Source organism: Camelus dromedarius, chromosome 11 (genome assembly GCF_036321535.1).
Source record: "Camelus dromedarius isolate mCamDro1 chromosome 11, mCamDro1.pat, whole genome shotgun sequence".
NCBI classification, from domain to species: Eukaryota; Metazoa; Chordata; class Mammalia; order Artiodactyla; family Camelidae; genus Camelus; species Camelus dromedarius.
This window is the reverse complement of record NC_087446.1, coordinates 17,353,400-17,371,523: the sequence shown is the minus strand read 5'-3', so window position 1 is coordinate 17,371,523 and position 18,124 is coordinate 17,353,400. Positions and strand designations below refer to the sequence as shown.

Sequence of the window (18,124 nt, the reverse complement as noted above, 5' to 3'; positions counted from 1 at the left end):
ATCTCATTGAGTGAGGGAGTTTATGCCCAAAGTTTTTTGTCCTTGATCACATCTAATGATATTATGCAGATCTGGCCATTAAACATTTGAAAGCTGCCATTTGGATCAAGCCCCATATACCTTATTGGCAGTGAGAGTAATGCTGCACCTTCTCTCGTGTCTAACAATAGGTAAAAATGAAAACATAGGGCAGTAAAGGAATATGTTCAATTTTATTGCTCTAGGATTTATAAGAACAGTTTTTAGTTTTATATTACTCTACTCTGGTGGAAGAATGTAGTCTCCTTGAAAGAGTGCTGGATTAGGAGACCCAGGTCCTGATCCCTGCAATTGACTGATTGTTCAGAAAATCAACCTCCCTGAGCCTCCTTTTCATGATTTGTAAGATGCAGATAAAACCACTTGTTATGCCTGTTTTTCAAGTTTTTTATGAAGATCAAATTGAAATATCAAGTATAAACAAAATCAAGAAAAGAGTTTAAGACATTAATAATAATTTAGGATACTGGATAGGTAGGAAGAAGTGGATGCTAGGAATATCGGTTTTTTAAACACTGTACAAATTAGATAGGTTGTTTCAATACTAGTTTCTGAGATGTTTGTATTTCTTCCCATTGGAGAAGGCGTAGCAACAGGGCAATGTATGCAGCAACTTGCTAGAATGCACATGGTTTGGGTTTTGTTTTGTTTTTTAAGAACATTTCAGCTGTTAAAAAATTACATTGTTTTGGATACTTTTGTCCTAAAAATAACTAAGTAATTGTGTAAAACAATTGTATTTTTCAGAAATACTCTGGAAAACGGAATGCAAAAATTTACCAACATTATCTTATTTAACCTCCCATTATAAATTAATTTATTGATTAGTTTTTTATTTTTTTGTTTTTGTGGATTTAATGTGGATTAGTTTTCAAACCCAAATACTGTATAAGGAAAATCGGTATTTGAAAATTGACATTTTGGGAAGAATGTCACAAATATAGTTTTAACACTAATTTTTATATACCATATGTAGTTATAGAATAAGTGATGGTTTTAATTATTATTTCTCATTTGTTCATTTCTGTGTGATTTCAGTCTGAATCTAAACTTTATAATGGGTCGGAGAAGGATAGTTCAGCTTCAAGCAAGCTCACAAAAAAAGAATCTCTCAAGGTTAGTTTTCATGGTTATTTCATAACTAACGTTATGCTTTGCATATGCTTTTGGGAGTAGGCTAACAAGATAAAGAAAAAAATAAGTCTTCCTAAAGGAAGAAAAAAATGTTAATGTTTGTGTGGCACACTAAAGTCAACTGAAAAGACTCTTTGATGACTGTCCCAATGTTGTTTCTGGGCTCAACTGGGTGCTCTAGGGGCCAAGGACTAGAAGTTTCTGCACAGCTGTACTTGAGCCAGACACATCACTGTGCTGTTGGAACACCTGACAGGAAGCTCCAGTACCCTCTGAAATTTGAGTTTACTAATTGCTAGGTCATGGGCTAAATTTGGCCCACAGGTAGATATATTTTATTTGACCTACCCAATGTTTTAAAAATTAGAGCCAACAATTACAAGCCTAGACTTCCAGCTTCTCTCAAGATATATATAATATTGGGCCTGCCTGGACCTTAAGGACCACATGCTTTCCAAATGATTCTTGATTCCCGTGTGCTCTGTTTTGCACCCTGCCCCCTTTTTCGTATCTGATCCTGTATGTATTTGCATTTGCAATCCCATATCAAATGTGTTAATTTGGATATGCATATTAATATAATAAAGACCAGAGTTCAAAATTTTTTGACTGTATAATTATTAAAATTGTTATGTGTTATGTAGTCTTTTTATCATTAAATGCAACTAGGAAGATTTTTGTGTTAAAAAAACCACAGATAGGTTATCTTCTCCCATCCATATAATAACAACGAAACAATGATAAGATTGCATTAATCCATTGCTGCCGTCCCAAATTACCTCAGAAGTGACTTAAGAAGGGTAAAACTTTAATAATTTGAATGAATTCATTTCACTGTTGTGGTTTCTTTATTATCTATATCTTATGTATTAGTATCAGGAAAGAGCAAAATTGTCAGCTGTAAACAATTGCAGCATTGTCTGTAATATGAAAAACTGACAACAGAATAGATTTCCATCAGTAAGAGAATATATTAAGAAAAATTACAGAAACACCATAGCTTGGTGGTTAAAAGCGTATCTTTTAGAGCCAGTCTGCCTCTATTTGAATTCTGCCTCCATGACTTACTAGCTATGTGGTCCTGGGCAAGTCTATGCCTCACTTTTCTCATTTGTAAAATAAAGATAATGATAATCTTACTTCTCAAGGTTATTGGGAGGATTAAATGAGGTAATACATGTAAAATGCTTAGAAAAGTGACTGGTACACAGAAAGTGCCTAGTAAATGTTACCTCTTAGTATTTTATTCATACTGAGAATCCTACGTAGCAGTTAAAAGAACGAGGTAGACATGAAGTGGAAATAGAATTGAAACGCTTCAAAAAATACTGCATAGGAGAACCTTTTTTATGTGTTAAAAATCAATCAATCAATCAATCAATCAATCTACATATTTTGATAGGTTTTTACAAAGAAAAGGCCTGAAAGAACAGTGTTTTCCAGAAGGTTAACAGTGATCAATTCTAGGGATCAGAATAGGATATGGTCAAATAAAAATTGCTTTTAGCTTTATTTATGTTGTTTGACATTTTTTCCATGTGATCATATTCATGTGTCATTTAAAAAAAGTAAAATTCTTTAAAAATATACAGAGAACTGGACTTATGATCAGAAGAATTAGATTCTAACCTGTCTTGTCTAAAAAGTCCTACCAGCTCTTAAAAAAAAGTTCTTCTATCCTAAGATGCTAGAATTCTAAAAGAGGTTTAGAATTTTATACTCTACATTTCTATAGAGCTAAAAAATTGAAAAGAAATTGCCTATTTCTAATGAATTTTTAATTTTTCCATTATTTCTATAAAATAGGTACAAAAGAAAAATTACCGAGAGGAAAAGAAAAGAGCCACAAAGGAGTTACTCAGTACAATCACAGACCCTTCTGTTATTGTTATGGCTGATTGGTTGAAGGTCAGTTTGTATTGACTCTTGAATTCAAATCGTTGGATATTTACCTATAGGAATAGGAAAGCCCAGAGTGCACCGAAAGCCTACAAGACAAAACAACTCCTAGGATGATTGTTTTCCACTGATGAAGAAACTATTAATTGTATCCCAAAGGATCTATGCTGCAGTCTTAATGGAGAGAAGGAACCTTAATGTTGTCTGTCTTGACAACAACCTCAAATAAGCAGCTCTTTTAAAAAGGCTTTTTGGTTTGTGTGACATTATATAGTCTAATCCATATGCTATAAATACTTTGCTATTCAAATTGTCATTCATTATTATTGTAGAGTTGGTATATGTGCATTTTTAAGAAGATATGAGATAAAGTTAATATAAAAGTTATCATTTGAAAAGCATTAATTTTCAGAAAAACATTCGTATTGCTGTTTCCATACCTTATACTTTTTGGCCTCTGGTTATTTCTACTTTCCCCAAGAGTAGGTACAACCTCCAACCTAAAATTCTTGTGAGATCTGTCATGGAAGTTCTCTTACTAACTTGGAAGTCTAGTGATACTTTCTTTGATAGTTTAGTAATACTGGGATCTTCCTCAGTGTTATGCTGAAAACACTTCTGACTTTTATTGGCTCTACTTACTAAGTCTTTAAGCTCCAGATCTCATTTGTGTTTTTCAGACCTAAACCTAGTCTTTTCTTCTGACATTGGACTTCCCCAACCAACCTGCCGGAAGTCCCCAACACATCCCCTGGCTGACTTTCTAAATCTTACCTTCATTCTGATAAATTGCCATCCATTTTCTACTGTCACATCTCCAAGATCCAGAATGTTGTCTCAGCATAACTCTTCCTTTGACATCTCTTGTCTTTCTCTCTTTTACATATACTCCTACTTTTTAAAAAAAGATTTTCTCTTTTCTTCATGCCTGGCTTCAGACTTCCACTTTCTAAATTTTTCTTGTTTAGATTTACTGTGGTATGCCTATTTGTGGGGTTAGGGAACTTTATATTTATTTCATAATTCATGTAAGTACATTGAGAAAGGAGATGTTTTATATAATAAGTAAAAGTGAGGATAATTCCTAGTTTTTAATCTAAATATTATATTAGCATTTTTTTTAGTATTGTGAATTCAGTGACTTGCATAGAAACAATTTTAATGGATTACAGAAATAAAAATTCATAGGGAAAACTAGTTAGAGAATTATTATCAACATAGCACTAAATCTAGGATGAGGAGCATTTTATGAGACTAGAGAGAGATTCATGTAACTTGTGTTTTGAAATTTCTCCCAAGAAATTTGTATGACACATTTTATATAATTGCTAAGAACAAACATAGAGAAGGTAATTTTAGGGGCTAAGAAGAGGTTCTTCCCTCTCCCTACCACTCACTGACTATTTAGGGAATGTCTGTTGTGTGCTGGCAGTGTTTTAAGCACAGCTAATGCAGTGGTAAGAGTTAAAATTCTTAAGAGGTAAAAAAATCTTATACTCAGACAAATAACATCATAGCTGTGACAGATGCAAAGAGGAGAATCTCAGTACTAGGAAACTATATTTTAATGGCCCCTGACCTGGCCAGGAGGGTTAGGAAAATCATTCTACTTGGTACATTATTTTGAAACTGTTGACAGAGTCTCCCACTAGAATTTAAGTTCCTCTGAAGCAGAAGTCATGCTATTTTAACATTTATTGTCATTGCTTGCCATTTAGTAACTGAAAAAACATGTCTTGTGAATCTAAAGTGTACATTTTATGGAAATTTTAGATTAAAACATCCTATATGCCATTATTTTGTTTGTATCTTGTGGAGCAGAAAGAGAAAAATAGAGCTTTACTTATTAAATAAACTTATCTTTCTTTAGATTCGTGGTACTCTAAAGAGCTGGACCAAATTGTGGTGTGTGTTGAAACCCGGGGTGCTACTGATCTATAAAACCCAAAAAAATGGTCAATGGGTAGGAACAGTACTTCTGAATGCCTGTGAAATCATTGAGCGTCCATCAAAAAAGGATGGCTTTTGTTTTAAACTTTTCCATCCTTTGGAGCAGTCTATTTGGGCAGTGAAGGTAAGTAAGCACTTGCTATATAGAGGAAAAGGTAAAGATGTCAGTCTATGAGTAGAGCTGAGATAAGTCAATGAATGATTGCTGTCCTCTGCCAGGACTTACAAATTTGTTTCTGTTTTCAATCACATTATTCTTCTTTCTGTCTCTACCCGTAATGAAATGTGCACCAAAAGGCTTTGTTTACCTTTGAGATCTAACTTAAAAATTTCTCCAGAAAATGTTTCCCAAATTTATATTGTACCTTATTATCTCTTGTCTTTGGGGATTCAGTTTGTTCTGGCTTTTTTAGTTTGCAGTTACCAGCTTTGCTTTGGAATACTGTATCATGAGTGTTCAAATTGTAAGATCCTCTGGAACAGAAGCTGCCATTTATTTCTGTGGTCTTTCCTATAGTGGTGTAAATCTGTGGTAAGAAGCTTATAAGCAGCAGTCCTGCTTACTCTTGAGACACAGCTTTCTTTGAAGATGGAGCTCTAATGCTTTTATACTAAAAAGCATTACCATGGTCACTCCTGTATTTTAAAAACAAACTTAAGAAAATTCATTCTGATAAACTGCTTTATTTGATTAACTACCAAGGAATTCTACAAAGTAGACATGTAATACATGCTATCTGAATAAATGAATCTAGCTTAAATTTTTACAAAGAATCATTGTTTTAGTTTCTAAAGTAAATTACACTTGAATAAAAGGTTTAGGGCCCCTCCTTTAAGGAAAACAACCTAGTTGAGATTTGAGCTAACTGAAAGTAGCTTCATTTTTTTGGAAAAAACCTGGACTTCTTACCTTTATTTCAGTAGTCTGAAGTCATAGCAGGAATAAATGTAAGAATACAAAGTCAGTTTTATTCTGAGATAGGTACTCCCCACAGGGGAAAGAATTTAACTTGTGAAGTCTCTGGTATTTCTGTATCATGTAACTCTCAAGTTAAAAAAATTACTTTCAAAACCATATACACACACTTAATTTATTTTTTACTACTCTTAGAAATTGCAAGAATTATAATGAATTTTTAAATCATTTAAAACATTTTAAATGTCAAATTATTTCATTCCAAATATTGATGAGAGGTAAATTTATACAATTATATAAACATCAGAATATTCTCCACAAGCAAAGCCTACTTAGAGCATTGTTTAAACAGCTTCAGAGTCAGTACCTATGATTAGGAAATAGTAGAGTTTATGAATCTTTACTTTGTGTCAGTGACTCTTTTGAACATGTTATTTGGAATCTTTTTTTAATTCTCATAACCATAAGGATGATACAGATTTCCCCCATTACCCAGTTAAAGAGATTGAGGCCTTAAAGAGGTTACTTAAGTAATTTTTCTAGCATGGAATGAAGATTGAAGCCCAGGCAGTCTGACCTGAGGTCCTACTCTATACTGATTCTAGGAACTGGACCATAAATTATAAAGCTATTTGAAAATACCCAAGGGTATTATAGGATTTGTTAAAAGCATATTGATTTGTTTCTACATTTTGAATATCCATCTTTACTTCCTGCTGTTTGTTTCTTAAAATCCATTTTATCCTTTGGTCTGACAACTTTAAAAATTGTGCTTTTTCTATCAAAATTATACTATAACTTCAATCCTCAGATTTTTTTTCCAGATAAAGAACTGTACACCTGAAAGTAACCTTGGTGATACTAACTACTGTAAAGTTCTTGGTGTTTTATACTTCTAAAACAATCTCAGCCACCACAGGCAGCAATAAAATCCCTTTTTCTTTCTTGTTTCTGGAAAAACAAAATTAGCTTTTTTTTTTAAGTTGGTATTTTGTAAACAAGTATATCATTGGTTATAAAATGGGGATTTATTTTTCCCTAGACTTAGTAAAAATGTATTTCTCTTTTTCTTATAAATTATAACTGTATTTCTGTTTCTTTAGGCTTCTAAAAATTTAGTATTGCTTATCTAGTGTTTGTGGGATATAAATTCCGTTATATTAAAATTTGGTCTAGTATGGTAAATTTTAGGTTTCTCCATAATATGTAAACAATATATAGAGAAAATGTTTAATGATAGCTATAAGTTGTTCATTTTTCTGGTAAGGAGGTATATTTGGTGGAAGAGGAAAACTTTCCTTAATACTTAACATTTGCTTTCTCAGAAAGCATGAAATTAAAGCTTGTTTGCTTTTAAAAATTATAATCCATGCCTAACTTAGATTATTACAGATAATAATGGATAATAAAAAGTTGAGATCTCATAATACCGTACACTATTTATTTTATTTATTTTGCTTTTAAGGGTCCCAAAGGTGAAGCAGTTGGATCTATAACTCAGCCCCTACCTAGCAGTTATTTGATCATCCGAGCTACTTCTGAGTCCGATGGTAAACAAATGATGGCTTGGGTTTTGGTCCTCATTTTTAAGGGTTTATTGTATATATCACTACATTTTCCTTTGGGAAAAATACGGTATTTGCAGCAGAGGTACTATAATCATAATCATATTGCTTAGAAGACTGTTACCATTAACGTGGCCAACAAACAAGGAAATTTGATAGGAAGGAAGCATTATATAGTTGAATGATAAATTAGCAGCCTGGAGTTTTCTTCATCCTCCATTGACATATTGACACATTTTTGACTTGGTTAGTGTTCTCTATGATAACTCATTAAGTCTTGTCATTTTAGAAATACATTTAATACTATTTATATTTTATCATTAAATATTAGCATAAGACATATATATACTATTTTGATTTTTTTTACATAAGACATTAAAATACAAACTTCTATTCTGCATTTAATTACTTAATACTTAATTTCTGAAGCAAAAATGGGGAGAGTATAACTTACTTACATGAAAGCAAAGTACCTTTAAAAATTTAATAATTGATAATGGATTTCTTCTTCACTTTAATGTTTTATAGTTTAGACTAGCTTAGCCCAGGGAATCGTGTAACATAAAGTTCACTTTAACCAGATGATTATTTAAAAAATTAATATCATAGGCATGAGCTTTCATTATGAAAGGGATTTACTTGGCTGGTATTTCCAGCTTTATCTTGAAACAAATACATATGACTTTTAAGAACAACTAACTTTTTTTCTGCTAATACTGTTCTAAATTTTAATTAAAAAATAAAGTTATTAATGTTTCTACTAACTAATAAGGCAGTTAATAACAGTATTGTTCAGGCATTTTTCTGATTTTAAAAATTTCATAGATATAAGTAGAATGGATGCTAAACCTGACATAGATGTCCTATCAACAACAAAATGTTTTAAATCGTTTGTTTATAGTAGAAACATAATCCCTTCATTATATTTTATGTACCTTTTTTGGTACCTTCGGATTATACTACATGTTGTTAGTCTTAGAGATTTTAAAAATAAAGTACATTTATTTTAGATTAGGTGTGTTTTCTAATGCATGTTAATGCTATTTATTTACCAGTGGTTTCTAGATATTTAGAAAGTAAAAAGCACTTGTTATACTGAAAAATTGCATTAAGAAATCCTGGCAAGATTTTATGTTCAAATTAACTTTTACAGTGCATGTTTCTCAGAGAAATAATAGTATGTTTAAAGGTTAACAGTGTTAAATGAAGATGGATGCTAGTTTTTCTAGTTTATTGAATTATACTACTTACGAGTCTATGCTATTCTAGGAAGGTGCTGGATGGATGCTTTGGAGCTGGCTTTGAAATGTTCTAGTCTTCTCAAACGTACAATGATCAGGGAAGGAAAGGAACATGAGCTGAGCATCTCATCAGAGAGCACCCATGTGACTCTGTATGGCTTATTACGGGCTAACAATCTCCACAGTGGTGACAACTTCCAGTAAGTAGATACTGCCACTAATTTGGTGATTATTTTCAAGACTGCGATGTTCACTAGGTTAGTTAGCAGGCCTAGAATTTTTGTAGTGTATCTAAGATTGAAACTTGGCTGTCTTCTTCCCATTCATTATATGGCCTACCGCCTGGTTTAACATTTGTTTAGTTGCTATGGTGAGGTGTAAAAAGTTATTTCCTTGATTCCAGCTCATGTGAATTACTTGTTCTTTCCTAAATACAACCATGCTGTCTACCTTGTCTTTGTGTGTGGTGTCCCCTCCATTAAGAATGATTTCTAGTCCACCTTGCTCTTTTCTTCTCCTGTGTTTTTTTTAAGGCCAATCCCAGTCTCAAATATTCTATGTGAAGCCTTTTCTGCTTCATAAAAATGAGATGTAATCCATGTCTCTTTTGCTGTTCTATAGCACTTTTTTTTTTCTGGATAATGGAACTTGACTTATTCTACTTGGTATTTGTGGAATTCTGCTATTATACTGTAAGTGTTTTCAAGTTGGAACTGTATCCTATTTATGTTTTCCCCCAGTGAGGCATTCATTGTAGTTAATACTAAAAAAAATTTCCTCCAAGAAAATGAAGAAGCCCTTTGTTTGAGGTTCAGGGGGTTGTTGAGGTTCAGATCTCTTCTGTTGCTCTGCAGGAAAAATGGGCTTCCCCTTTTCCTCCCTTGCCCCAGCCCTCAGCTTCTCTGCAGCCACTTACTCCTGTCAGCACTGAGGTTACTCTCCTCAAAGTCAGACTGCTCCTCTCCTTGCCTCCATGTAACCTGACCTGAACTGTGTTTTCCCTAGCTTTTTTTGTTTGGCTCTTTTCCTTTGTTCCCTTTTAAATCTGCCATTACCTTACCTTTTACATCCTTTCTTTGCAGATTTGTAACCTGGAGCTTTAGCTTCCCACTATGGAAGCCTGAATGGGATAGGATTGGGGTGGGGGTGGGTTACCACTGATATAGGGATGGGTTTTTGTTGGGACCTCTTCCCCTGGTATTACTGAATACCAGGTAATCCTTAAATGCTTTTATTTAGGGTTCTTAAAAATTCATCTACTTCACATCCTTATTCATTAAAGATTTTTGAGCCTCTTTTCTATGTAAGATACCATACACTTTTCTGTGTAATTCACCACATTGTGAATAGGGAGGTGAATCAGGTACAATCCTAAATCTGAAATCAGTATAACAGTTTACTAGCTGTGTGATCCTAGAGAGATGTTTTGTTTTGTTTTGTTTTGTTCTGTTTGAAACCTATAAAATGCCAGGCAACTATGAATAGTGGGAAGAAAAGAATGACATAAACAACCAAAGGAGAGATGTCTTAGGGTAGTATAGGATCAGGAGAATTTAGAAGATGAAAACATAATGTCCAGTTAGGGAATCAGGGAGAGGATCAATATATCAGATTTTGCAAAAGCAGAATCAACATATCAACATGTTCATTTAACTATATGACAGAAAATAAGCTGTGAACTATGATGCAGAGATAAGGAGGGATGGGAGCCCACCTTCCAGACGTAGAATCTGCTTGGAAATAAGAGACAGGAGATGGGTGAAGTTAAAGATTATCAAGTTTTAAGCCTGAGTGACTGAGAAGATGATGGTAAAATTTTTGAAAAGGACCACGTTTAGGAGATGATAATTTATTAAGTATTGGACATGTTGAGGATGCAGTGGTCCCAGGACATATAGATGATGTCAGCCAAGCATTTAAAAGCCTGAGTCTTTAAAAGCTTATTTTTACATGATGGGAAATCATCCAATAGAGATCAATTAATAGAAATGATGATGAGGTCTTGAATTTGGATAGCTTGCCAAAGGAGAGAGAGAGGATAAACAAATAAAAGAGAAAATAAAAACCAAATTGTGAGGAGTTAAGGTGAGAATATATAGTAAGAAAGCAAAGACAGCAATTTTAAACTACTTTTTAAAAAATATATGATTGTAAAGGAAAAGAAAGAAAATAATAAGTATTACAAAAAAGTGAATTTCTATTAGAAGTACTCTGGTTAAAATTCAAACAAATGAAGATGTTGGAAAAATAGAGACTAAAATAGGACTCAAATAGGACTATTCTGCTCTGCTACTCATGTCAGCATGGTTAAACTGTCAGTTATATATAATGGCACCGTGTATTCATTTGCAAAGTACTTTACAAATTTTATTTATACCAAAGGAAACACACAGGTACTTTCTTAAATAAGAAATTTCTTTAAATTTTTCATTAACTCTGGGAGTGAGGGATTTTTTTTTGGAGGGGGGCAGTAGGGTGTACAGATTAGTAATCCTAATCCTGTAAGTAAGAATAAGGTTGGATATAACAACTTACCAATTTCAGGATGTAGGTTCATTTCCTTAAGTTGAAATTTCCATTTCTCCCTGTTTTTTTTTTTTCAAGATTGAATCTATCAGTCAAGTATTAAATTGATATAATTACCTTATACATTTTCTCATTTTATTTTTGGACTTACTTTGAGTGACTTTGGAGACCTCAGGTGGAAAGTCATAATTCATCTGAGTTCACTTGAGAATCTGATGATCTTAACTTGAAGTTTTTCTTCAGACTACAAGTGATAGGTTAGTAGGTTGATTCAAGTGATGATATTTGTATGTAAAAATGTAGCAAGAAATAGTCTAAAATTTTGCTTTTGGAAGATTTTAGACTCAAAGGGTAGAGAAGCAAACAGCTCAGAGTGTCATCTTTCAATATTTCCCAGGTTTTTAATTCATTCTTCTGTGCCTCCATTTATTAATCTATGAAGTGAGAAGAATAATTTTACTTATCTCATACGGTTATTTTTTGATTAAATGAGTTAAACAACATAAAACACTTAGAACGGTGCCAGGCACATAGTAAATTCTCAATGAATGTGACATATCATTCTTATTTATAAATTAAATATTCTTAACCTCTTAACCTCTTTCATTCTTCCTCCTAATAATTCTTTCCCTTAAGGCTGAATGATAGTGAAATTGAACGGCAGCATTTTAAGGACCAAGATATGTATTCTGATAAATCTGATAAAGAAAATGATCAGGAGCATGATGAGTCTGACAATGAGGTGATGGGGAAGAGTGAGGAGAGTGACACAGATACATCAGAAAGGCAGGACGACTCGTACATTGAGCCTGAGCCTGTGGAGCCTTTGAAGGAGACTACCTACACGGAACAGAGCCATGAAGAACTCGGAGAGGTAGAAGTTCCCAGGGGTTTTGGTTTTCTAATACTTGAAAATTTACAGATAAAAATGAAGATATTTGTTCGACTTACTGCTTATTTTTCCTAAAGAAAATGTTATTTGTGTGTTTTATTTTAAAAGGTGCATAAATATGAAGTATATCAAGATTTATAAACAGCTAAACACATATACTCACACATGTACCAATATATTCTATTAAATTTCAAGTCTACATTTTCTTCAGGTTTGCTTTTGAAATAAGATACCCCTTGATGTCATTACCAGGTACAAAGTAAATTGCAAGGAAACATGAACTTATAGCTTTCTTGTTATTGCTAGTGCATAGAAGTAAACATAGTATAATAGAGTATAATGGTTTTTTTAATGGATTCTTTATATATATCACTCACTTTAGTGTCTCTTGGTACTACCCTTTTTATCTAAATTTTATAGCTATAGACTAATTACCTAATGGGTTATTTTCACATTTTAAGAATGCTTGAATAGTCCTATAGAGAATTCATATTATCAACATTAGCTGTCTTATCTACATATTTATGTGTCTGAAATAAATATAATATTTCAGTATTTTTTGTTAATTGCTAAAGGCAGGTGAGGCTTCTCAAACAGAAACTGTATCTGAAGAAAATAAAAGCCTTATCTGGACACTGCTGAAACAGGTCCGTCCTGGTATGGACCTGTCCAGGGTGGTTCTACCGACATTTATTTTGGAGCCTCGTTCTTTCCTGGATAAACTTTCAGATTACTACTACCATGCAGACTTCCTATCTGAGTAAGTAGATTCTCATTTCTTAAAATAAAAGATACTTCATGGTTTAGAGATTTGTCAGAGTACTAATTTTGGTGGTTTTGCCTTACCAAAATTGGGCCCTAATAAGATACACTCTCTCTTTTTCACCACTTCTATAGTTGACCTTGATAAGAAGCATATTTAATACTTTGCTGTAATGTTTCCATTTATGAGGTCAAAGTGAGAGATTAAAAGCTTGAGGAAGACAGGAATTCGGCCCCTGCCTTGAAAGCACTGCCATCACAGGCTCCCTGTGCACTGACCCGACACAGGGAGAGGTGGTTGGCTTTCTTTATTCTCCCCACCTAAGCCCTCATTCAGGTCCCATCCAGGGGCTTGTTCTCTCGCTTGTGCTTGTCCTCTCTGCGTGCTATGAGGCCTGCACAGTTTATCCTATCTGGAGCATCCTGCCAATTGTTGGCTCGTAGCAAAAATTCCCACTCTTATCTTTGTTTTTCTTCCTGCCAGCTGATCCTGGGTGTAATTCTGAAGAGGGCAGGCATAAAGGAGGTGGAAGAGGAGCTACCCACCTTTTCTCAGCAGTTTCTTGGAGAACCATACCTTTTAGGTTTCACCTGCTGACCCCATTCCAGCAGCTGCATTTTCTATAATACTAGAGATAGATACAAGACGCTGGGTTTTCTAAGGTACTAGGTTCTGGCCCTGTGACCTGATTTTTAGATTCTGCATCAATATCTATATTCAGTTTATTAGTTGCATTATTAGTCTATTAATTGCATTAATGAACATTGCAAAAAAACCACATAAACTGATGCAAAGGATAATTGATAAACTAGGGGAGATTTCTGCAAATTAGGCCATACAGAAAGTATTAATCTCCCTAAAATAAAAAAGGCTCTTAGACATTAAATGAAAATGATCAACAACCTAATAGGAAAAAGGAGTAGAGAAATTGACCAAGCAGTTAAAAAATGAAGTAATAGAAACAGTCCTTAAACATGTAAACTTCATTCAAAATAAAAAAGGTACAAATTCAAGCCTTAATAAGATCTATTTTTCATCCATCACATTGACCAAAAATCCAAATGCTTTTATACTCCAGTTCTGCTTTCTTTTATCTGTCTAGAAATTTATTTCTCTCAGAATATGAGGCAGGTTCTTATAAGTCACAGTAAGATCTTGAGAGATGCCCATTTTTCCCAAATTCTTCTATTACCTTGCACTTTTCACACACATAATCCTTAAGATCCCTCCAAATCAGTTTATCATGTTCTGTGAGGTGGATGTGCCATACATTATTTAACCAGTCAGCTATGGCTGGACACTTGAGTTATCTAATCTTTTACTATTATAAACCCTGTTGTAACAATCCTATACGTATGTCATTTTCCCAAATTGAAAGGTTGCACTTCTGGCAACGCACACTATTGCCAAGGTTGTGTGGGGCCACAGGCACTCAACAGACGGCTGCTGGGTGATAAAAACTAGCACAGGGCCTTTGAAAGGAATCTGGCAGCATCTACCAAAATTGTAGATGCATTCAATCTTTGATCCAGTAATCCCGCTTCTGGGAATGACTCCTACAGATACAACTCCAGATTATGGAAAATGATTCCTACAAGTTGCTTTACTTGGTTATTTTTGCCCTCTATTTTAAATGTGACTTGTGCTTTCCAATCATATCTCATATTCAGTTGTTGATTTGATTAATATGAAGGAGAATTTGTGATATATTCTGTAAAAGTTTTTGCATATATCATTTTGTTTTTTAGGGCTGCTCTTGAAGAAAATCCTTATTTCCGTTTGAAGAAAGTAGTGAAATGGTATTTGTCTGGATTCTATAAAAAGCCAAAGGTAATGTTTATGTTTTCCTTTACTATAGCCTTATATGCACTTTATTTTTTAGGATACCTTAAAATTATTTACTAATAATTGCACTGCAGGGCCTCTTTGAGTTAGCAAATTGTAAAATGCTTGATTATTTAGACTTGAATTATGACTGAAGTCATTTAATTTTATTTTATTTCACTCCTGTGAAATTGTATAAAGATAGTTCCCAGATGATACAGTTAAACCCATCTTAACTGGTTTAAATTAGTACTTTGAATCATTCATATTTATAATCTGAAACTTGTATATTTTTTACTAGGGACTGAAGAAACCTTATAATCCTATACTTGGTGAGACGTTCCGTTGTTTGTGGTTTCATCCCAGAACAAACAGCAAAACTTTTTATATTGCTGAACAGGTATTAGAAATGTATTTTACAGAAACAAAACTGATTTGGAAGTTATTGGTATATTTTTATAGAAAATATTAACTCAGTGAATTCACTGGTGATTAACCTTTCTCATTAGTGAGCATTTGGTAAGCATTTAACCTGTTAGTATTGACTACTGCTAAATACCGTACTCTACTTAAGTATTACTGTTACAGTCATGGAATCCTGTGATCAGAGTAAACCTTTAGTTTTCTTTCTCTGCCCCACTTTTTTGGGGAGGACCAAGTACTTTAGTGGTTCCCCAGTTCCTGAATCAAATTTACACCCATTTGCCTGACATTCAGGGTCCCCGTATCTTTCTAAATTTATCTCAAATTACATGCCTTTCTAAGCCCTCCAGTTAGTCATATCTGTGCATTCACAATTAAATAACCTGATACTGCACTTTTTTGCCTCACTATTTTTAAATTTAATTCTTCCATCCCAATATTTCTTCCCAGCTATTCTTCATCTAAACAAACCCTGACCTACTTATCTTCCTTATACAGAGTATAAGGAGGATGAGGAGACCGTCCTCTTTTGAGGAGCCAACCTTATTTGAAAAACCTTCCTCTTTCTAAGAGATTTTGATATTCCCCTCAGATTGAAGCCACTTATCTATGTTAATTTTTTAATAATTAGTGGTTATACTATCTTGCATTTTAGTTGACTGTAATTCTTCACTACGTTGAGAAGCTCGAGAAATGTTTATTTTAGCTTTGTCTCATTTCAAAAAACATAAGATGTAGACATATCGAAATATTAGATTATTAAAATAACTTTTGTTAAAGCTTCTGTTAGTTTTCTACAGTTTATTCAGTCATCTAATGAAGAATAGCCACTGTAATAGTTACCCATTGCTGTATAATAGACTCAAAACTTAATGGCTTAAGACAACAAACATTTATTTATTATCTCATACAGTGAGGTTCAGGAATATGAGCCATTTAGCTGGGTGGTTCTAGCTCAGGATCTCTCATGAGGTTGAGGTCAAGATGTCAGCCAGCTTTGCAGTCCTCTGAAGCTTACCTTGTCTGGAGGATTCTGCTTCCAAGCTCATCACATGGCTTTTGACAAGAAGATTCAGTTCCTTACCACATAGGTCTCTCCATAGAGTTGTTCACAACATGGAAGCTGGCTTCTCAGAGCTAATGATCTGAGAGAGAGAGAAAGAGAGACACCAAAGTAGATGCTGCATTATAACCGAATTTCAGAAGTGACATACTATTACTTCCACACAAACTTTGGTACAGTGTAAGCTTACCTAATGGTGTGAATACCAGGAGGTGGGTTTCCTTGGGATCTTGGAGATTGGTTAATACAATTATCAATATTTAATTTTACTACTTACTAAATGTTTCTTCTTATTCATTATTAGAATATACTTTTAAGGCTTGAACTTTTGGTAATAGCAGAATAGTATGCTTATATTATTGTATTTTATGTTTTTTCCTGCGTTCAATAGGTGTCCCATCATCCACCAATATCTGCCTTTTATGTTAGTAACCGAAAAGATGGATTTTGCCTTAGTGGTAGTATCCTGGCTAAGTCCAAGTTCTATGGTGAGTTTACCCTTGTCTTAATCTGTACCCTTTTTTGGGAGATAGTGTTTTCTGGTGAGCTTTTATATAGACAATGTCTTGGGATGTTTTCAGTAGGGACTTTATATGTCATTTTAAGTATCATCTTTACTTGGATAATGACCTTTTTTTTTTTTCTTTGCCCATTCATAAATAGAGGTATAACTCATTTTATGTAAGTATTCATCACATATGTGTAAATTTGCCACAAATACCACTTATCAAAAGACAGAATAATGATTGCCCACTATAGCTAGCCATTTTAGTGCATAATGTATTGCTTAGCTCTACTAAGGTTTTTTGTTCCATCTCAGTGTACTTGAGGGGTTGATCTTTTTATTTAGTCCTTGAATAGACAGAGAAAGAATACAAATATATTTAGAATCCATAGTCCAGGGATAATCAGTTTAAGATTTTTCTTAAGAGCTTCATGTAAAGTAACACAATAAACACATAATAAGTACCTTATAAAGTACTCATTTTGTAAGAATAGGAATATGGATCGAATCTGTTTTGGACATAAGATAAATAAATATTTGGATACATTGAGACTTTTTAAGACAGTCCACTGTAGGTATCTGGTAGGTGTCTTAAATATATTGTTTTGAATTGGTTGAATTACTTTTGTGAAATTTAATAAACAATATTTATTTCAGGAAACTCATTATCTGCAATATTAGAAGGAGAAGCACGGTTAACTTTCTTGAACAGAGGTGAAGATTATGTAATGACAATGCCATATGCTCATTGTAAAGGTAAATATTTTCCATACTTGAGTTTGGTTTTCCTTAAACTTTCTTTTTTTTTAATTTATTTTTTTAAATTGAGGTATAGTCAGTTTACAATGTTGTGTCAATTTCTGGTGTATAGCATAATGTTTCAGTCATACATGTACGTACATATATTCATTTTCATATTCTTTTTCATTATAGGTTACTATAAGATATTGAATGTAGCTCCCTGTGCTATATTGTAGAAACTTGTTGTTTCTTTGTTTTATATATATTAGTTAGTATCTGCAAATCTCGAACTCCCAATTTATCGCTTCCCACTCCCTTTCCCCCCTGGTAACCATAAGTTTGTTTTCTATCCTTAAGCCTTCCTTTAAAGCAAATGTATATGGCTGTAATTTGTTATGTTTTGAGATTGATGCAGTCAGACCTTTGAAAGTGTCCTTGGTTTACAGATACTTAAGATTATTGTTATCATCCGCTCATTATTTCTATGGTGAATTAATTCACCCACAATGGACTTTTTGTGACACACACTTTAGTTGGAAGAGGCTGATTTATAATAATGGAATTTCATTTGCCTTATCTGCAAGTTTTAAAATTGGATAAAACTGCCCATTATTTCAGAATCCTTAAAAGTGATACTCATCTT

At 33.5% G+C, this 18,124-nt stretch overlaps 2 protein-coding genes across 11 annotated transcripts in view; one reads left to right on the top strand and one right to left on the bottom strand.

Moving 5' to 3' along the window:
• ZDHHC17 (zinc finger DHHC-type palmitoyltransferase 17) overlaps nucleotides 1-18,124 on the bottom strand; it is a 328,798-nt gene that overhangs the window by 288,206 nt on the left and 22,468 nt on the right. For both annotated transcript variants that reach the window (XM_064491550.1, XM_064491551.1), the window contains one exon: nucleotides 16,191-16,317. The gene's annotated coding sequence lies outside the window, so the exon portion shown is untranslated. The remainder of the gene's footprint in view (nucleotides 1-16,190; nucleotides 16,318-18,124) is intronic.
• OSBPL8 (oxysterol binding protein like 8) overlaps nucleotides 1-18,124 on the top strand; it is a 133,766-nt gene that overhangs the window by 94,951 nt on the left and 20,691 nt on the right. For all 9 annotated transcript variants that reach the window (XM_064491549.1, XM_010988201.3, XM_010988200.3 and 6 more), the window contains 11 exons: nucleotides 1,078-1,155; nucleotides 2,980-3,081; nucleotides 4,943-5,146; nucleotides 7,404-7,488; nucleotides 8,773-8,944; nucleotides 11,907-12,144; nucleotides 12,738-12,922; nucleotides 14,674-14,755; nucleotides 15,051-15,149; nucleotides 16,627-16,723; nucleotides 17,398-17,496. In XM_064491549.1, coding sequence (XP_064347619.1) covers nucleotides 1,078-1,155; nucleotides 2,980-3,081; nucleotides 4,943-5,146; nucleotides 7,404-7,488; nucleotides 8,773-8,944; nucleotides 11,907-12,144; nucleotides 12,738-12,922; nucleotides 14,674-14,755; nucleotides 15,051-15,149; nucleotides 16,627-16,723; nucleotides 17,398-17,496 — 1,441 coding nt within the window. The remainder of the gene's footprint in view (nucleotides 1-1,077; nucleotides 1,156-2,979; nucleotides 3,082-4,942; nucleotides 5,147-7,403; nucleotides 7,489-8,772; nucleotides 8,945-11,906; nucleotides 12,145-12,737; nucleotides 12,923-14,673; nucleotides 14,756-15,050; nucleotides 15,150-16,626; nucleotides 16,724-17,397; nucleotides 17,497-18,124) is intronic.